This window comes from Terrapene carolina, unplaced genomic scaffold, assembly GCF_002925995.2.
Source record: "Terrapene carolina triunguis isolate 2854851 unplaced genomic scaffold, T_m_triunguis-2.0 Scaffold192, whole genome shotgun sequence".
Classification (NCBI taxonomy): Eukaryota; Metazoa; Chordata; order Testudines; family Emydidae; genus Terrapene; species Terrapene triunguis.
Window position 1 is genome coordinate 15,135,836 of NW_020664543.1, and position 18,546 is coordinate 15,154,381.

The 18,546-nt window shown below is 44.3% G+C and overlaps 1 protein-coding gene across 3 annotated transcripts in view; it reads left to right on the forward strand.

Moving 5' to 3' along the window:
• SAP30BP (SAP30 binding protein) overlaps window positions 1–18,546 on the forward strand; it is a 58,093-nt gene that overhangs the window by 29,764 nt on the left and 9,783 nt on the right. For all 3 annotated transcript variants that reach the window (XM_024214123.3, XM_024214122.3, XM_024214121.3), the window contains 2 exons: window positions 4,065–4,107; window positions 16,506–16,594. In XM_024214123.3, coding sequence (XP_024069891.2) covers window positions 4,065–4,107; window positions 16,506–16,594 — 132 coding nt within the window. The remainder of the gene's footprint in view (window positions 1–4,064; window positions 4,108–16,505; window positions 16,595–18,546) is intronic.

The window sequence follows — 18,546 nt, forward strand, 5'->3', positions numbered from 1 at the left end:
CACTGCCGACACAAGGAGCCAAGTGTGAACACACACAAGCTATTTAATTTGGGATGGATCACTTGATGATTACCTGTTCTGTTCATTCCCTCTGAAGCACCTGGCATTGGTCACTATCGGAAGACAGGATACTGGACTAGATGAACCATTTGTCTAACCCACTATGGCTGTTCTTATGTTAAGTAGTTAGATCAACATAATTTTGTAGTGCAGACAATGCCCTCGGTTTCAGATTTACTATTGCAAAGATTGGTCCAGATGATTTAAAGGTGACTTGCAAATGGTGTTTTGAAAATTCAGTAACTTTACCTATATGTGGTGAATGCCCTTCTTAGCACAGTTATTAGCTTAAGACCATGATAATAAGTGAGTGGCCTGCTGAATGCTTTCTTAGCCTGGTTATTTGGGAAAGTTACCGCATTTCTAAAAGCTGTTGAATTTCTGACCGTTTCCTTTGGTCACCTTTAAGTATGTTCATAGCAGTATAATTCATTCCAGTGGGATCTCCTTGCATCGTTCTGTGTACCACTCTCATTCACTCGTTAATGTCATCTAGGTATTCCTTGTGGAAAAACAAGGGGAGGTTAGAACTCTAGATAAAGGCTAGGGACAATAGGTACTTACTGAAGTAGTCCTCTTTCCCCATAGGTGTCCCCTCAGAAGAAAAGAACTATCAAATAACTACCTCACTATGGGTGGAGTGAAAAGTAGTTTGTTTTCCCCCACAAAGATGTTAAGATTTAAATTTGTGTATTTAGTGTCTAGATATCCGGGTGAAAAGAGATAATATGCATCTTGGCTCTCCAAGCTCTGGTCAAGTGTAGGTAGTCTCTTGGTCTATCCAAGGCCGTGGTCAAGTGTCTTGATGTTTTTGGTCTTTTGGCCTCGAGATGAAAACCTTGTCTTTGCTTCTGGGACCTTGAAGTGAAAAAATTCTCTTAAGTTAGATCTGTTAGGCTGTGTAATAGTCTCCCAGGAGAGACAGTGCTTGAGACATGATTAAACCACTCTAGGAAAAATCCTGCATTGGTTGGAGGGGAAGGACCCAATGATTCTCTTCCATATCTGTAACTGTATGAACTTGTTTTTTCATAGGCTAGTCTGTTGTGCTCATTCTTGGTATGTGAGTATTTCACATTTTATGAATTTGCCCTCACAGCAATCCTATGAGGTAGGGAAGGATTATCCCCATTTTACAGATGGGATGCTGAGGCACACACAGTTAGTGATTTACCCACAGTCTCACACTGTTTGTTAGGAATACAGGAACAGACCCCCCACATCACCTGAGTCCCAGTCCAGTGCTTTAACCTGAAGACAATGTCCCTCCTCTCGGTGAATGCTTAAAATTACTTGCTGGGAAATTTCCTGCAGACTCCTAATTTAAGTATCTATTTTTAATTTTCTCCTGAATATATCATTATTATCTGTCAAAAGGCTTTTAAATGGCCTGAGAGAACAGGTGGTAGGATACTGGCATCTAGAGACTACAGTGTGGTCACATTAGCTATGTATAGGAAGATCAGTACTATCAAAGACACAATAGTCCAGTCCACTTCAGTTCCACATAAAAGGACAAGACTGGTTTCTAGCCAGCTGGCTAGCAGGCACATGTGTTCCTCCATGTACCTCATTTTTTAAAATAGCCTCAGCCTTGTGTTTCTATGACCCGAATGTACTTGCAGCCACAATGCTTTTTAATGAAAGGCGGTAAATATCACTACACTTCATTTAGTTCTACAAAAGGAATGCTGGGTTTTTGATCCCGAAGGCACTGAATCCCCCTGGGAATTGGTGATTTTTATAATACCAGCCTGAATTTGGCACAGCAAATGTCCAAATTAGCTTACTGACCTCTCCTTCTCTTCCCCTCACCCAACATAAAAAGCCCCTCCTTAATGGAGTATAGTGGTGAAAGTTTGGTTCCTAAGCAACAAGGAGGCAGCATTGTGTTCATTTCAGGTTGAATGAATAGATTCAGTGTTCTGAGAAGCTGAGGAATTTTGGACACAGAGCCCAATGAATTGTGAAAGGCTTTTTTGGGAAGAGGGAGGTGGTTAGAATACTGTTGCCACGGCTGCTTCAGAGCCCTTGTGTCATTTGGGGAGAATTGTGTAAGAACTAGTCATTTTCCTGGGACCTTAGAAGTGTTATGATGCTTGCTTCTAAAGTTGGCCCTGGATAATCTTTAATCACATTCGACCACCTTTTTCTATAACCCCCTTCTCTTGTAGAAATCCATACTGCCAAATTCTGCTCTTATATGTATGTAAATGTAGGTTCAAAATAACCTCACGTGAGTGTAACCATGAACAGTTTGGCCCATGGTCTTATCACTACTTCTGCTTAGCAATCCTCTCAAATCAGCAGTATTTCCTGTTGTGATGAATAACTCTTGCTTTCAGTATAGCCACTCATACCTGATGCATCTGAGGCGCTCTATCAGCAAAGATAATGAACTGGTGTTGCTTCTGAGCCTGCGTCTCTTCTGGTGCTTGGATATTACTACTATTCTGTAGTGCTAATCACACTGTTGGAGTACACCTCTACCCCGATATAATGCTGTCCTCGGGAGCCAAAAAAATCTTACTGCGTTATAGGTGAAACCGCATTATATCAAACTTGCTTCAATCCGCCGGAGTGCGCAGTCCTCCCTCCCCCGTCCCGAGCACTGCTTTACTGCATTCTGTCCGAATTTGTGTTATATCGGGTCACGTTACATCAGGGTAAAGGTGTACCTTGTCAAAAGACTGATAGACAAGCAATTTCACTTCTCCATTTGACTATTTCCCCCTTTTTCATGGTGGTCTCATTGACCTCTTGGACAGCATTGAGGTCTACCAAACAATTTATATGGGATCTTGTTTACATTTATGTCCCTTTAAGGGAATTCTAATATTGAATTCTGAGTTGTGAATGAATAAAAAGGCTCCCTAATAGAAGGAAGACACTCTATCTGTGCACAATTGGCTAAGTGTATTGTATGTTTAGGGGTGGTGGGAACCTTCCTCTGAAGCACTGAGTATTCTCCACTGTCAGTGGTCAAGTACCAGTCTTGATGAATCAATGATCTTTTGATCCAGTTTGGTCAATCCTTAAGACCTGATCCTCCCTCCCACCCCCAGAGGTGTTGAGCACCCCAACTGTCACTGAAGTTACTGGGAGCTGAGAATGCTCAGTGCTCATAGAAAGCAAGCTTTAATTCCTAGATAAAATTGTCTTTGCAAGAATAGAAAGCATCCTGTAAGGGGGTTTGATGGCTTTCATGATGTAAGTAGTTCTGCTCATCTGTAGGTTATAGTGGATCACATACTGAATTAGTCAACAATGTGATGCAGTTGCAAAAAAGGCCAATGTCATTTGGAGGTGTATTAGCAGGAGTGTTGAATGTAATTGTCCCACTGTTCTTGGCATTGGTTAGGCCTCAGCTGGAATACCTGTTCACTTCTGGATATCACACTTTAAGAAATACGTGAACAGATTGCAGAGAGTCCAGAGAAGAACAAAAAAAATGATAAAAACTTTAGAAAATCTGACCTATGAGGAAAGGTTAAAAATACTGGGCATCTTTAGTCTTGAAAAAAGTGACTGAGAAGGGGACCTGATAAGTCTTCAAATATGTTAAGGGCTGTTATAAAGAGGACAGTGATCAATTGTTCTCCATGTCCACTGAAGGCAAGACAAGAATAATGGGCTTGGTCAGCAGCAAGGGAGATTTAGATTAGGAAAAAATTTCTAATTATAAAGGTAGTTAAGTTCTGGAATAAGCTTCCCATGGAGGTTGTGGAATCCCTATGATTGGAGGTTTGTAAGAACAGGTTGGACAAACACCTGTCAGGGGTGACCCTCTAGGTTTACTTGATCCTGCTTCAGCACAGGGGGTTGGACTTGATGACTTCTTGAGATCCCTTCTAGTCCTACATTTCTGATTCTCAGGGCAAGCATTGCCTTATGTTTAATATTTTACATTCCATTCTTCCTTTTAATCTTCATATACATTTGTGTAGCCAATGACTCTAGTGCATGACCTATCTTGCTAACATTGTTATATTTTCCTCCCTCAGGAGTTCTCAGAACTGGAGAAGAGAGATCCCCAGGAGCTAGTTGGTATGTTCACATAATGCTATATATTTAAAAATATACATCCAAACCATCTCTTTGTGCTTCTCTCTCCACTAATGAAGATCATCTTGGATCCCTTCTGTTTATGCAGTTTTTAATTGGCTTATCCTCTGTGCTCATTTTCATCTCAATGGAATATTTTCAGTGACTTCATCTACCGGGCTAATGTTTGTTTGGCTTGAACTTCGGAAGGGAGACCGCCATTCCCAAAATGTGTGCAAATATTTTTATATGCATCTAAAATATAGGGGAAATAAAAAAAGGTCTTTTTGTTTTTTTGGTTTTTTTAACTCATCTGGAAAATAAAAAACAGTAATGATTTTGTCCAGGCAGCCTCTTTCAGAACCCTCATAATTGGGGAAGGGGAGAGACTTAAGGAAATTGTTGATGAGACCTTTTTCAGTAACACTACTGCAAGTTTTATTTTTCTATTTAAAGCATGGATGTATTGTAACATATGGGTTCCGTTTGTTGCCATTGTGCTAACGCAGGAATCCCTAGGCCTGTAGTGTAAGTCAACATTGCAAAACTGGCATGGAAATTTACCAACCTAAATTCAAAATCTATTCTCCTATCTTTGTCATGAACAGCAGGATGGTGGGGCAGAATCTGTTCTCTTACTTGCCTATGAAACAGTTACCCTGGACAAATAGATCTTTTGCAGAATTCTAACTATCCCTACCTGCTTAAAAGACCACTTTTGTACCTGCAATTCCTACTATACGTTCACTGTGGCTAACAATAGTGAGTTTGCTTATGATGATGATAGTTAGTAAAATGGTAAATTGAAGAATTGAAGGTGGTGGAGGGAGTGCTTCACTGTGAATGTTACACTGTTAGGTCAGTGTGTATATCTGAGCTATCAGTCCTCATCTTCAAAGGAAACCTGCACAACACTTTCAAAAGATGTGCCTGGGAGCTTAAATACGTAACTTTGCTAGACACTAAAAATGATGGACTGAACAGAAACACCGAATTTATGGCTTATTACAAAATCTGTAAACCACTAACCCTCCCCTCCCCAGTTGCTCGCCTCCCTCCCCTGCCTTCCTTTCCTCCCTGTGACTGGAGGGGTGTTAATGAGCCATTTTACCTTGAATGGTCCCTTGAAATGTGTTAGCTGCTTATGCTAAACAATCTGTTCCACCTTATATATAGCTATGACACTCTGAGGCTATGGCCTTTTCTACACTACCAAGCTTTTTGTCGACAAAACACCCAAAAGTCAACATAATAAATATCAGAATCTCATGTTCACACTCGTTCCCTCTGTCGGCAGAGCGCATCCACAGTGGGGGCACTATCATTGACAGTGTGAGCAGTGCACTGTGGGTACCTATGCTACAGTCCAGCTCGACACCTTCTGTCGCTAAGTGTTGTGGGAAGGCGGAGCAGATCGTGGCGTATCTTGGGACCGGGCTCAATGTCCCATGATGTATTGCTTTCTGTCCCAGCACTCCATGGGCTTCCAGCTTTCTTTCATGGCATTTTTGCAATGGCCCTCCTTTGCTGTGCACCATGGCATCTTTGTGAGAAGGATGGATCCTGCGCTGCTCTCCTATTCTCTGTTAACTGTCATGAAGACATTGCGGATGGTAGTGCAGTTAATCGTGAAGTTCCTAACTGAAGAAGACTCACAGGCACCTGACATGCTGCATGATATGGATAGGAGCAATTTTAGATTGCTTTTGGCATTCACAGAACAGCTGCATAAAATAGATTGTCACTTTTGGGGTTGAGAAACAAGTATTGAATGGTGGGATCATATCATCATGCAGGTGTGGGATGAAGAGCAGTAGCTACAGAACTTTTGGATGTGGAAAGCCACCTTCCTAAAACTGTGTGCGGAACTCGCCCCAGCACTGCAGCGCAAGGACACCAGAATGAGAGCTGCCCTATCGGTAGAGAAGGATGTGCCAATCGCTGCGTGGAAGCTGGTGGCTCCAGACTGCTACCAGTCGGTCACGAATCAATTTGGAGTGGGGAAGTCGACCATTGGGGCTGTGTTAATGCAAGCGTGCAAGGCAATAAATCACATGCTACTACGAAGGACTATGACTCTGGGAAATGTGCATGAAATAGTGGACGGCTTTGTAGAAATTTTTTTTTTTTTTTTTTAAATGGAGATATCCTGTCTCCTAGAACTGGAAGGGACCTTGAAAGATTCCAATTTTGGCACCAGGCCACCTTGCGATGGAGTACATCAATAGGAAGGGGTACTTCTCCATGGTGTTGCAAGCATTTGTGGATCACTGTGGGCATTTCACTGACATCAGTGCGGGGTGGTCCGGAAAGGTGCATGACACACGCATCTTCAGGAATATCAGCCTGTACAGAAAGCTACAAGCGGGGACTTTCTTTCCAGACCACAAGATTACAGTGAGGGGTGTTGAAATGCCCATAGTGATCTTGGGGAAACTTAACATACCCCTTACAGCTGTGGCTCATGAAACCTCTCACAGGACACCCGGACAGCAGTAAGGAGCTGTTCAACAGGCTGAGTAGGTGTTGGATGATAGTTGAATGTGCCTTTGGCAGGTTAAAGGTGTGCTGGCGATGCCTTTATGGCAGGTTAGACCTTAATGAGTATAATATTCCCGTGGTCATAGCTGCATGCTGTATGTTGCATAATCTCTGTGAAACTAAATTGAAAGGTTTGCTCAGGGATGGAGTGCTGAGGCAGACCTCTTGGCTGCTGATTTTGAGCAGCCAGATACTAGGGCAATCAGAGGAGACCAGAGGGGGGCAATTTGAATCAGGGACGCTTTGAGGCAACACTTTGAAAATGAGAACCAGTAATGTATATCTCTGTGATTGGTGCTTCAATGTTACATTACATGTAGTTTTCCTAGGATGCAATGGTGACATTTGGGGCCTTGTGTTCCAGTAAGCAAATGATTAAAATGCCTGTGCATGTATTGGTAGTGCCTGCTATCTCAATTTGTAGAAAACAGAGAGATGCTTTATCATTCGAAAACTTTGCTTTTATTGCACAAGAAACAGCACCCACAAAGATGCTTGGTGGGAAAAGAGGAACCAGGGAAAGGCAGACTTTCGCAGCTACGTATAGGTCCAGCTATCATTGTGAAAGTTGTCCGAGGGGGTGGAATGAATGGGAAAACAAGAAGTTCTGGAAAGTGGAAAGGAATGTGTGGGCGGAGTTTGGGGTGTGGGGAAGGGCATGGAAAAAAGTTCTGAATGTGCTGCAGGGGAGGGTGAGCACGGATCTGCTCAGTTGCAGCAATATTAAGGACTTCAGCATCTGCATTTGCTCCTCCATTACTTTAATCATCTGCTCAGTTGCATCCTTAACAAACTTCTGATTCTTTCTTCTGGCCTGCTGTTCGGCTTCCCAGTACTCCTTGCATTCCCTTTTCTCTGCATTGGAGCAGTGCAGGACCTCTCGGAACATGTCTTCTTTGCTGCATCTTAGGCACTTTCTTATCTGGTGGAGATGCTTGGCCGGGGTGTATGGGGTGTTCCTGAAGGCCACATCTGTTGAAGCACACGGGACAATGCACAGAAGCAGGATTGTTAGCCATGCACAGTATTCAAACATTTCAGTTAAATACACCTTTTACAACATTGCAATCACTTTCTCACTGACCCTAGCCAGGCACCGCATCTCCACGAACACCCAAAGCATAGTGAGTGGCAGAGGGGGCCACTCCCCATGGGGGAAAAGAGCACACACTTTTTGCAAGGGTCATGGCGCAGCATTGGGAAAAAATTCTAAGATTCCCACGCTTTTCAACAGGCAGGGGTAATTCTAGCAGACAGCTCACTGCTAAGGGTAAGCAGGGAAACGAGGGTAAATCTACTCCATGCTTGTGGCTTCCGCCTTGCTCCCTTTGCTGCTCACCTATGTGCCACTTTAGTCCCTGCACAAGTGATTGCTGCATGGCGCAGGAAAGTTTCCTACAATGGGGGAAAGGAACAAAGTTGTTCTGCCATGAAACCTTTGACAGAGGATTGCCAAGTACCTCCAGGAAAGTTTTCTGGAGATCTCTCTGGAGGATTCCCGTGAGATCTCGGCGTGCATCAACACCCTCTTCCGCCGTACCGATTAGCTACCCAGGGAAATGTGCATCTCGCAGAAACACAGCCAGCCTTCTGCATTTCTCTACTGTGAGCCCACCTCCGCACTACACAAACCACAGCCACTTACCAGGCATCTCCTCTCCTGCTTCTTGCTCACCGGAGGGCAACTGCTGAGACTGGCTAAACGCCTCTGGAGTGGAGAACAGTTCCTGGCTGCCTGCCCCAATGGGGAGCTGTACATAGTCCTCTAACTCCACCTCTTCATCAATAACTTCGTCCTCCAGGTTAGAGCCTCTTTCCGCCGCCTCCGTGCCCTCCGAAGTATCCACAGGGTTCTTGGCGGTGGAGGTGGGGTCACCACCAAGGATAGAGGCCAGCTCCTTATAAAACTGGCAGGTCTTAGGTGAAGCACTGGAGCGACGGTTTGCATCCCTTGTCTTATGGTACGCCTGCCTCAGATCCTTCGTCTTCACGCCGTGTCCCAATCATAGCCCTTTTCGCACAAGCCTCGAGAAATGTGCCTGTAGGTATCCCAATTCCTACGGCTCAAGTGCAACTGGGACTGCACAGCCTCCTCTCCCCATATGCTGATCAGATCCAACAGCTCAGCAGCTGTCCAAGCAGGAGAGCTTTTGGTGCAATAACCCTCCATGGTCACCTGAGAAGATGCGATGAGATCTCTCCACGCCAAGCCAGCAGGAAATTAAATTTCAAAAATTCCCAGGGCTTCTAATGGGGAGGGGCGGATGGTTGCTTACCGGGCTGCAGGGCAATGGAGTTCAAACTGCTGACCGGAGCAGTCATGATGGGCATTGTGGGACACCTCCTAGAGGCCAATTAAAGCAATGAAATCAAGCGTGGTGTCTACACTGGCACTTCGTCGACAAAAATTTAGAGGAAAAAGACATGTCTCTCGTCGGGGTGGTTGTATTTTGTACACCTTCACTGTTTGGTCGACAAAACTTGGTAGTGTAGACAAGGCCTATGTCTACGCTAGCACTTGTCAGCCAAGGGTGTGAAAAAACGGACATAAATTTCATGGACAGAAGCTCCGGGATAGACTCTCCCGCTGACATAGCTACCGGTGCTCATTGGGGTGGTTTAATTAGGCCAATGGGAGAGGTTTCTCCCGTCGGCATAGAGTGGCTACACAGGAGACCTTACAGCTGTGCCGCTGTAAGATCTGTAGGGTAGACATAGCCTGAGTAAGTCCATGTCTACACGTACAACGCTGCAGTGGTACGACTCTGCTGCTGCAGCACAAGTGATGAAGACACTATGCCAACAGGAGAGAGCTCTCCCATTGGCATAAAAAACCCATCCCCGCAAGCAGCATAAACTGTCATCAGGAGAGTGTCTCCCACTGACATAGCGCTGTCCACACCAGCGCTTATGTAGGTGTAACTTACGTTGTTCAGGGAGACAGTTATTCGCACCCCTGAATGGCAGAAGTTTTGCCCACATAAGCCGTAGTGTAGACATAGCCTAAGCATTAAAGTACTCTGACACCCCTTCATCCAAAGACTGCTTTGGCCCGAATACTCATGTCAAGAGAGTAACCTCTGTCAAGGCTGACACCCTTGTCCTATTTGGGCCCATAGTTTGGATGACACTCTGTGAAAAGCCTGGGTATGTAGCACCCAACATAGTCCTTGGTGCCTCAACTTGTTCATGGTTAAGGTGAGTTGGAGACATGTTAAGAGATGAGACATGAGATCTGCATTAACTTCCTTTCCCAATAGAAGCATGCAAAGGGCAAGCTGCCTACAGCTAAACCGTGGTGCTGGGTTACCTAGGGTCAATGTGCGCCATGCAGGATTCTGTGTAACTATCTTCAATCAGACTGAACCTTTTGTCAGCCTGATAAAGAAGTACTACGATAGTCTCTGCAGTGGAAGAGAGTGTTTTAGTATTGCAGCAAAGTGCCCCTTGAAGGTTTACAGTTGGAGCCTGGATCAAATATCCCAAATCCTTTCAGCTCAAAAGGAGCATCTACCATCAATCTGCAGGACCAGTATGTTGAAAATCTTCCATAGAAGCTGTTTCATAACTATTCAATTTCTCCTTCCCCCTAAAGTTTGAAATACCAGTTCTTTTTCTAGCAATGATATCTGTGCCAGACATTAAAGGGAAAGAGCACGGGGAGTACAGTATACATCGATGTGTGGAACTTTTTCTTCTGAAGGGATTGTTCATTAGAGCACTTTGCCAGTCAGAAGAACTGCTAGCTGCGTGAAAAGTGGGAGCAGTTGTAATGCTGATGGCTGCATCTCCATTTGCTGTTGCTCCATATAGCCCTTCTGAAATACATACTGTTGCAGTAGCCACGAGCAGCAATATACTGATTCTTTAGCTGCAAATAAAGCTGTGCAAGGAGAGAATTTTTCAGCCCATACAAAAGGAAGCATCTAGTGCTCTGGATATTTTAACAAAGTTAAAATATATAAATATCAGAAAATATGGCCAATATATGCTGGTCCTCCTCTGCATTCCCCAGCCTTTCAAAGATGGATGACTCAGTGGCATGTTAATGCCTCATATTCTTCCCTGGGATTCTACTTTTTGCTGCCAGGAAATTGTGGAAACCCACACTTCCAGTAATGTATTAGAAAGCAAATTTGTTTTGGATGGAAGAGAATGCAGACCACGCTCCATTTGGGCTTGCCTGGGCTTTATTGCATGTCACTTCTCCATTTGCCAGTGCTTCACAGATCTTGGGTCTTCTTACATGTAGAGGTACTGTCAGCTGGTGCCAAACTATCCATAATTAATTTTTTCATGGCGGTCGCGGAAGTACATGGATTCCATTACTTTCTGTGACTTCCGTGACTTCTGCAGCAGCTGGCGTGGCTGGCCCCAGGGCCTGGTGCACCGGACGCTGCTGGATTGATCCACGGCCGGCTACTACTGGAGAGGCCACAGGCAGCTGGTCCTGCAGACTGCCTGAGCAGCAGTCCTGGGGGCGGCCCCGGGGACTGTCTGGGCAGCAGTCCTGGGGGGAGGGGGGCTGCCTCAGGGCCCGGGGCCAGCCACAATGGCAACTGCTCATGTGGTCCCAGGCATCTGGCTCCAGGGACTGCCCGAGCAGCGGTGTTCCCGGGGCGCTGGGGGGGGGCAGTCAACCCCCAGCACTGGAGCAGGGCCCCCCAGCAGGCCCCTGAGCAGCAGGACCCCAAAAGTAGAGTTTTAGTCAGGTATTTTTGGTAAAAATCATGGGCAGGTCACAGACCGTGAATTTTTATTTATTGCCCGTGACCTCTCCATGACATTTACCAAAAATACCTGTGACTAAATCTTAGCCTTATCCATAATGCATGGCTGCTTAAAGTACAGCACACACAGATCTCTTGGTATACTGGTTTATGACTTGTTCAGTCACAATCCACTGCTTGAAGAGTAGTGCCGTACTCACTGTGACTAAAGGGGAAGGCTTTGGTAACTTCCATTGTGTGTTTTGCAGAGCTCAAGTGTGTGGATTGTCTGGAAGTTGTTGCACATGTACAGAGTGCCAATGTTTATCAGATGCTTTCCTGTCTTACACAGGAGAAGTAAACTCCTGCCTGTTTCCATCTCTTCCTCCCTCTCAACACACAGTGTTTGAACTGAGAGTGGCCATTTATTTGAACTGGAAGGAACTGACCGCTATACAGTTTCCTCTTTGGCATCTACATTTTTGTCACCCTTTCTACTTTCCCCCACTTCTTTTGTTGTGCAGCTTGTATTGCCTGGTGTATTGGCCAGAAAAACTACCCAGCTGGAGCAGGCTAAAGATAGCAGGCTTTGATTTGATGCTCTGTCTGGTCAAGAACTCTGACAAGCAAGTATACATTGACTTCTGGTGCTCTGAACCTTTCCCAAGCACATTCTGATGGTTTAATGGACCTGTGTCGTCTTACCAAAATGCAGGCTTAAATGCAGGTGGGCCTCTCACCCTTCCTGGGGTGAATGCAATGGCTATCCAAAAAGTAGCTATAAAATTGCACAAATTAATTAAATGCAGTTGAATTCTTAAACTACATTATCAGTTGATGAAAGCAAACCCACAGGCCTAGCAAATTGGCCATCTTTGCACGCTTTGGAAGAGGATGCCTTCACTTGCTGATCTAGAGGTATCCTTGGGACATGCTCCCAAATATACGTCAACCAAGAGGTAGCTCCCTTCTCTTCATGTGTCAGTAATACAATGCCTGCATCTATAATTTTCACTCCATGCATCTGAAGAAGTGGGTTTTTTACTTCTTATGCCCAAGCTTATGCCCAAATAAATCTATTAGTCTTTAAGGTGCCACCGGACTCCTTGTTGTTTCAACCACCAGCTGATTCATGCAAGTCTGTCTTACGACCTGGTCTTTGCAAGTTTTCTCATCTCAATCAGATCTATAGCTGCCAGGTATGAATAGTTACTTATTACAAGCCAGAACTTGGGTGTTTCTGAAATGGTGACTCATGCCAGCCACCTGACTTCCTGAGATCCTTTAGGCCGGAAGCGAGCAGATTGCAGGCTCAATCAGAAGCCACACCCAATGTTGCTACCTCTGATTGGCATAAAAAGCAAAGCTTTGATCTTGCAGAAATAACAAGATGCACAGAGCAACTGGACATATCCTGTGAGGACATACTATGGCATTGCTATCTAGTACAGAGGTGGGCAAACTTACTGACCCTCTGAGCTGCATACAACAATCTTCAGAAGTTCAGGATCTGGGGCACACCAGCCAGGGTTCGGGGCTTCTGCCCCACGGAAGGCACCTGCGGGGGCTCCACTCCTGCTTGAAGCCCCAAGGGGCCCCCCCACGCTGGCAGAAGCCCCTATCCTACCACCCTGCTGCAAGGCAGAGGTCCCAAGCTTCCCTCCCCCCAAATCGGGTAGGTGGGGAATGGGGGGGCTCCTTAAGCTGCACTTTAACTGTGAAAGAGCCCCATGTGGTTTGGCCACCCCTGATTGAATACATTCACACCTGCATACATGGAAAGAGCTGTAGAGAGGAGAGCTTGCCACTTAAAAGCTCTCTGCATTGCTTACATAAAGGCACTACAAGTAGTGAACAAATAAGACTAGTTAAATGAGCAGGTATGGCTGATTTCTCAGTATGCTGGAGTTCTCAGGATTCTCCTGAATCATAATCCATCTACCAAGTAGGAAAAATTAATGGAAAAGAGGGCTCTGGACTCTTAAGGTAATCTTCGTATGCACTGAGAGAGAGAGAAGGTTGTAGTACCTCAAAAGTATGAATGTAGGCTCCTCTTTGCCATACCTAGCCCTTAATGTAGACTATGATAAATAACTGAAACCTCTTCTACTCCATTCGTAGTAAGGCACATCTTTGGGAAAACAAAACCAAACAACTCTGACACCCCTTCCTCCAAAGATTTTTTTTCTCTGGATACAATATTCCTTTCATGCCAGAAGGTCAGGCACATGACTGACTTTTCAGTTTAGTGGAAATTATTCACTCAGCTCTAACCCGCTCTCAGGTCTGAGCATTTGGGTTAGCCTAGACTGGGTGTGAGCATCCCCCACTGCAAAGTCCTACCTGAATTACCATGTCTTCATTGTTTCTGCACTTGCCTGTGTGTCTGGGGCATTTCCCATGGTTCTTTGTGCTGGGTTGCTCTAGGATGCATTCCCAGTCATTTGTGTCAGTTGTATGAGAGTTTGTCCTTTTTGGGGGGAATTGTGGGAAGGGAATTGGAGGACTTTTTGCAATTGAGTGTTTGTGCGATTTTTGCTTGTCTTCACTGCAAAGTGGGCCAGATTCCAGTTAAATTAAAGTGTAACCTGGGCTCTCACCCATGCCCCCAACTGGGTAAGGTAGCATGGGGTTAAAGCACCTATGCCCATACCTCCAGCTGGGTAATGTAGTACGGCTTAAAGCCCCTCTAACCATGCAGTTAGAGGTTTTTTCTATATGGATGGTAGGGGGTTAACTGTTCAGTGGAGACATAGCCATACACTGAGGAGAGGTTGGACTGCACATCAGGGTAGTGCCAATAACTGAGCACTCCCATATGCCTCAAACGCAGATCAGCAATTGAGGGAGGTAAAAACTGAAATAGCGTGGTTTAGTATATCCCTCTTTTTCCCAACATGACCCCAGCATGTTCTTTCCCCCTTATCCCTATCCAGAAAAGTTTTCTTAACTGATTACTGCCCATCTCCTTTTACAGGCTAATTTGAATGATATGCTGGGTTAGTATAGGGTTCCTGCATTCAAATCCTGGCTGACTTTTGGTTAAGAACTCCCTTTCTGTGAAAGTACTATTTCTTACTTCCTTTATATCCTTTTATTTCACTTAATGGATCCTCTAACCATCTGCAGAGGAGCCGTGAAAGACCTGGATCTTGAATTTGGAAGGGCTAGACCTGGATTTAATTTGGCTCCTTTACACTATGTAGTCTGGGTTGGGTTGGGTAACCTCCTTGCTCTTGTAATCTTTCAGCCAATAATGTGAATGCATTTATGATCCCAATAATTTGTTTTACCTTTTCTGGAGTATGTTGTCTCCTTTTTGTCACTTAACATTTCTGTGCACTCTCGTATCTTCCTGTACTTCTGAAATGCTAATTTAAATTAGAGACATCCCCCATGCCATCAGCTGCTGTAACCTATAACAAATGTGGCCTTGTTGTCCAGGAGTCCCGAAGTGACTGCTTTTCTGTAGGGACTTTGGCAAGCTTTCCCTTCTCCACAGAGGCGTGCGTGCCCTTTGTAAATGCCAAAGGACACTTTTTTTGTTTACTTGCAATTGCTGAAAAATTTAACTCTCAATAACATCCTGATCAAGCAGAACGAGTGGTCGCCTGCCAGATCTGCATCCTCTGCTGCTGTTCTTGTTGCTTTACATTCATATAAAAGAAAAAAAGCTGTTAACATTGAAGAAGTGTAATGCTTATTATCTGCCAGACTTAGCTATGTGTTACCATGCCATCTTGTCTTCTGATGTAGATTCTATACTGTCTGTCCTTTGGGGGCCCTTCTGAGCTTTAATCAAAGAGGGTTTAACTTGGACATTCTGGAGCTGCAGTTTAATCAACTCTTTCTTGTAGCTGTGGAATCACAAATGTGAATGTCTCAAGAGTGACATAACTTGTGGGTGCTGGCGGAAAGTGTTTTCATTAGGAAGTCCATGACTCTGGAATCTGTTCCCTGTGGAAACAAGATAAAGTTCAAACCTGGCCACTTTCAGAATCTGCTATGAGATGCATCTTTGTCCAGGCATTCCCAACTGATTCAATCCTGGTTTCCTAGCTGAGAGGTAGAGCTGCAGCTCACATGGGAGCCTGGTGTTCTGCCTTACTGCGCTTTTGAATGTGTAAAGCGCACAGATACCATACTGATGGAGACCAGCATTAAAAATTAGCTGTGGAACAACGTGTCAAACCTGTACTGCTCGGTCATCAGTCTCACTGAATGATTTGCTCTTTCTAGTAATAATCTGACCCCATAAATAGAAATCAAAGCATCTGTTAAGAAAATATTAACTTTAAGATGAAGATGGAAGCTGTGAGTGGTAACTCCTGGCAACTGTTGGAGATGTGTGCCTGTTTTCAGCCTGCATCATTTCGATGTAAACATGCTGTCCTGAAATAAGCAGAGTCCAAATTGGGTCTCTTCCAAAACTAACAGACCATAATCTGGGCTAGTTTAGGTTTTTCCTCCTTTTGGTTCTTCACTTTCACAGTATGACACTCTTTGTGAGATTATATGCTGAAGGGCAGGGGGAAGACTCTGGCTACAGACAGCACGTTATCTGAATCTTTCAGAGCAAGACTGCAAGTAATTGTTGTGCACAGTTTGGTGCGGAAGTGAAGCACAGTGCATAGGGTGGCATACAGTGCTGGGATAGAATGATGCCTTTTGAACAGCTTTTGTTCTTGTACTTGCAGAGCCATTTCTGTCTGATTTTCCCCCCCCCCCCCCGCTCCCTAAAAAAGCAAACTGCTAGCCACTTTGGAATAGAAGGGGCAGTAGATAAAGTTGGAAAATCACCTGCCTTTCACAATGCAACTAAATGAATTCTTGTGTTCATGAAAGTGAAGGATTAAGCACTGGCCAGAGCCAGACATCGTGTAAGGTGAATGCATGTGCTGCATGAGCTTCCTACGCACGTCTCTGACAATGTTCTTCAGCCTTCAGTCTGCAAAACTCCTAGTCTCAAGCCCCTTGCACAAAATTGCCAAATTTCCTTGGGTGCTGACTTGCAGCTTTCTCCCCATTTTGCCAATCCTGACAGAATGACAGAATAGTGCCAGTGAGGGTGTAAAATGAGTTTTCATGACTTGTGTCGGCTTAAATTGCTAGCAGTGGTGCCGGATCTCATGTCCTGATCTTTCATTGCAGCCTCCTTCTCAGAGCGAGTAAGAAATATGTCTCCAGATGAGATCAAAATCCCTCCAGAACCCCCAGGCAGGTGTTCAAACCACTTACAGGTAGGTACAAACCCTCTTCCAGTTTGTCATCTCTCAGGATTTGTCTGAAATTTCAGTTAACCAAACATCCTAAGAGCTGGTAAAATGCAGCAAAAGAGATTCCCACAGAATCAAAACCATCTGAGAGAGATTTTTTCCTCAATCTCATACAGGTCAAATGCAGTGTTAAGGTTCCCCAGCATGCTTACCGCACTTCAGTGTGAGCACTACAGCAAGGTCTTTCACCCAACACTGGGCAAAATGACATATTCATTGAATAGAAAGGAACTGCATTTATCACCTTAGCTGCTTTTAAGCCTTTTCAAAGAAACCGAATTAACTCCCCATTTCTAACTAGATGGAGAAATGTACTATGCAAACAAAAAATCTGTGTAAGTAACTCTTGCCCTGCTTCCAGAGCTATCCAGGAATAATAAATTGATAGTGTGGGAATGCATACCACAGCCCAGATCTTGTCTTGGCCAGTACTGCGCTGAAATTCAGAAGTGGTGGGTTCTGTTCTAAATCAAGAAACTACCATTTTTGCTTGGGTTCCACACTTGGTAAGAGCTCTCCCATCTAACTGTAGCATATTTCCACGGGGTTTTTTAACTCTAAGGGTATGTACACACTGCAGTTAAACACCCACTGATGGCCTGTGTCAGCTGACTTGGGCTCAGGCGACAGGGCTGTTTAATTGCAGTATAGACATTTTGGGCTTGGGCTGGAACCCAGGCTCTGGGACCCTCCTGCGTTTTGCTGTGACGCTGTGGGTACCTTTCCCAGATCTGAAGAAGAGCTCTGTTGGTGAGAGAGTCCGAGCCACACAGAAGTTGGTCCAATAAAAAGATATTTCCTCGCCCAGCTTGTCTTCCTTTCTGAGGCAGATATGGAGCTGGATTTAGTGGGGAGACAGGAGAATGCATACAATTGTATAATTGTTGTTAATGCTACCCTGTGATGAAGAGTGGCTTGTTTGCATCTGATGCTAATGCAATCTTTTATCGTATTAGTAGGCGAGGTGCTGTCATCAACTTAACTCCATGCCAAAGGAACAGAATTATCTACTGATAGTGGGTTTAGTGCATATGTAGGCATAGCAGAATTTGATTTTTTTTAAACATAATTTTGACTGATAACTTTGATATTTTTAAGCATTTATTTTTAAAGATTCACAGTTGTGGGAAATTGGGGGTGGGGTCAGACAGTAATTATTTAATTACAATAGACTTTGAGATACAAAAAGTTAAAGCTTTATAACCATTAGAACACAAATTATCAACATCACATGTCAGAATATACAAAGTAAATAGCCTTAAATCAAACTCTAAAGTTCTCAAGCAGCATTTTTCTTTCTTTGCCTATTTGTAAATGTTGATTATCCTTGGAAATATATTTTTCATCCATTTGTGTATGTATGGTGAAATCTGTTTATCACCATTTACTGATAAATCTCATTCTTCCAAGCCTCTACTCATATGTGTATCTGGGAGAGCTGTCCATAGAAATGTGTAGCAGCCCCTTTGTGTATCAAAACTGTTATTCCCTGGAACAAGTGGAAGAAGACCTCAAATATTACTTAATAGTGGTCCCCATTCTTGCATGCCATAGATTGGGGAAGGTAAATGAAGGCGGTGTGGGGCTGCTGTTTCCTGCCAACTGCTAGTAGGTTTAATAGTGGTGGACAATTTAAGATGGCACAGTGGTGAAGAACTGTTGTGGGGAAACCTCAAAAAGGTGAGTTACAACCCTGTAATGGTTAGTAAGTCGTTTTGAATCACAGTACAGAATGCATCCTCTTTGTGTGCTGTACCTGACGCACCCATTATTAGTTCTGTTCTGTACTGCAAGAGATTTTAATGGTGTGACATCAGTGAATGAGTAAGAGTGCATAGGTCTGAGGAATGCAGTAAACTGGTGCGAAGATCTGATAAATTAAGACAGATCCATTTCCTTTCTCAGTTGTCTCCACC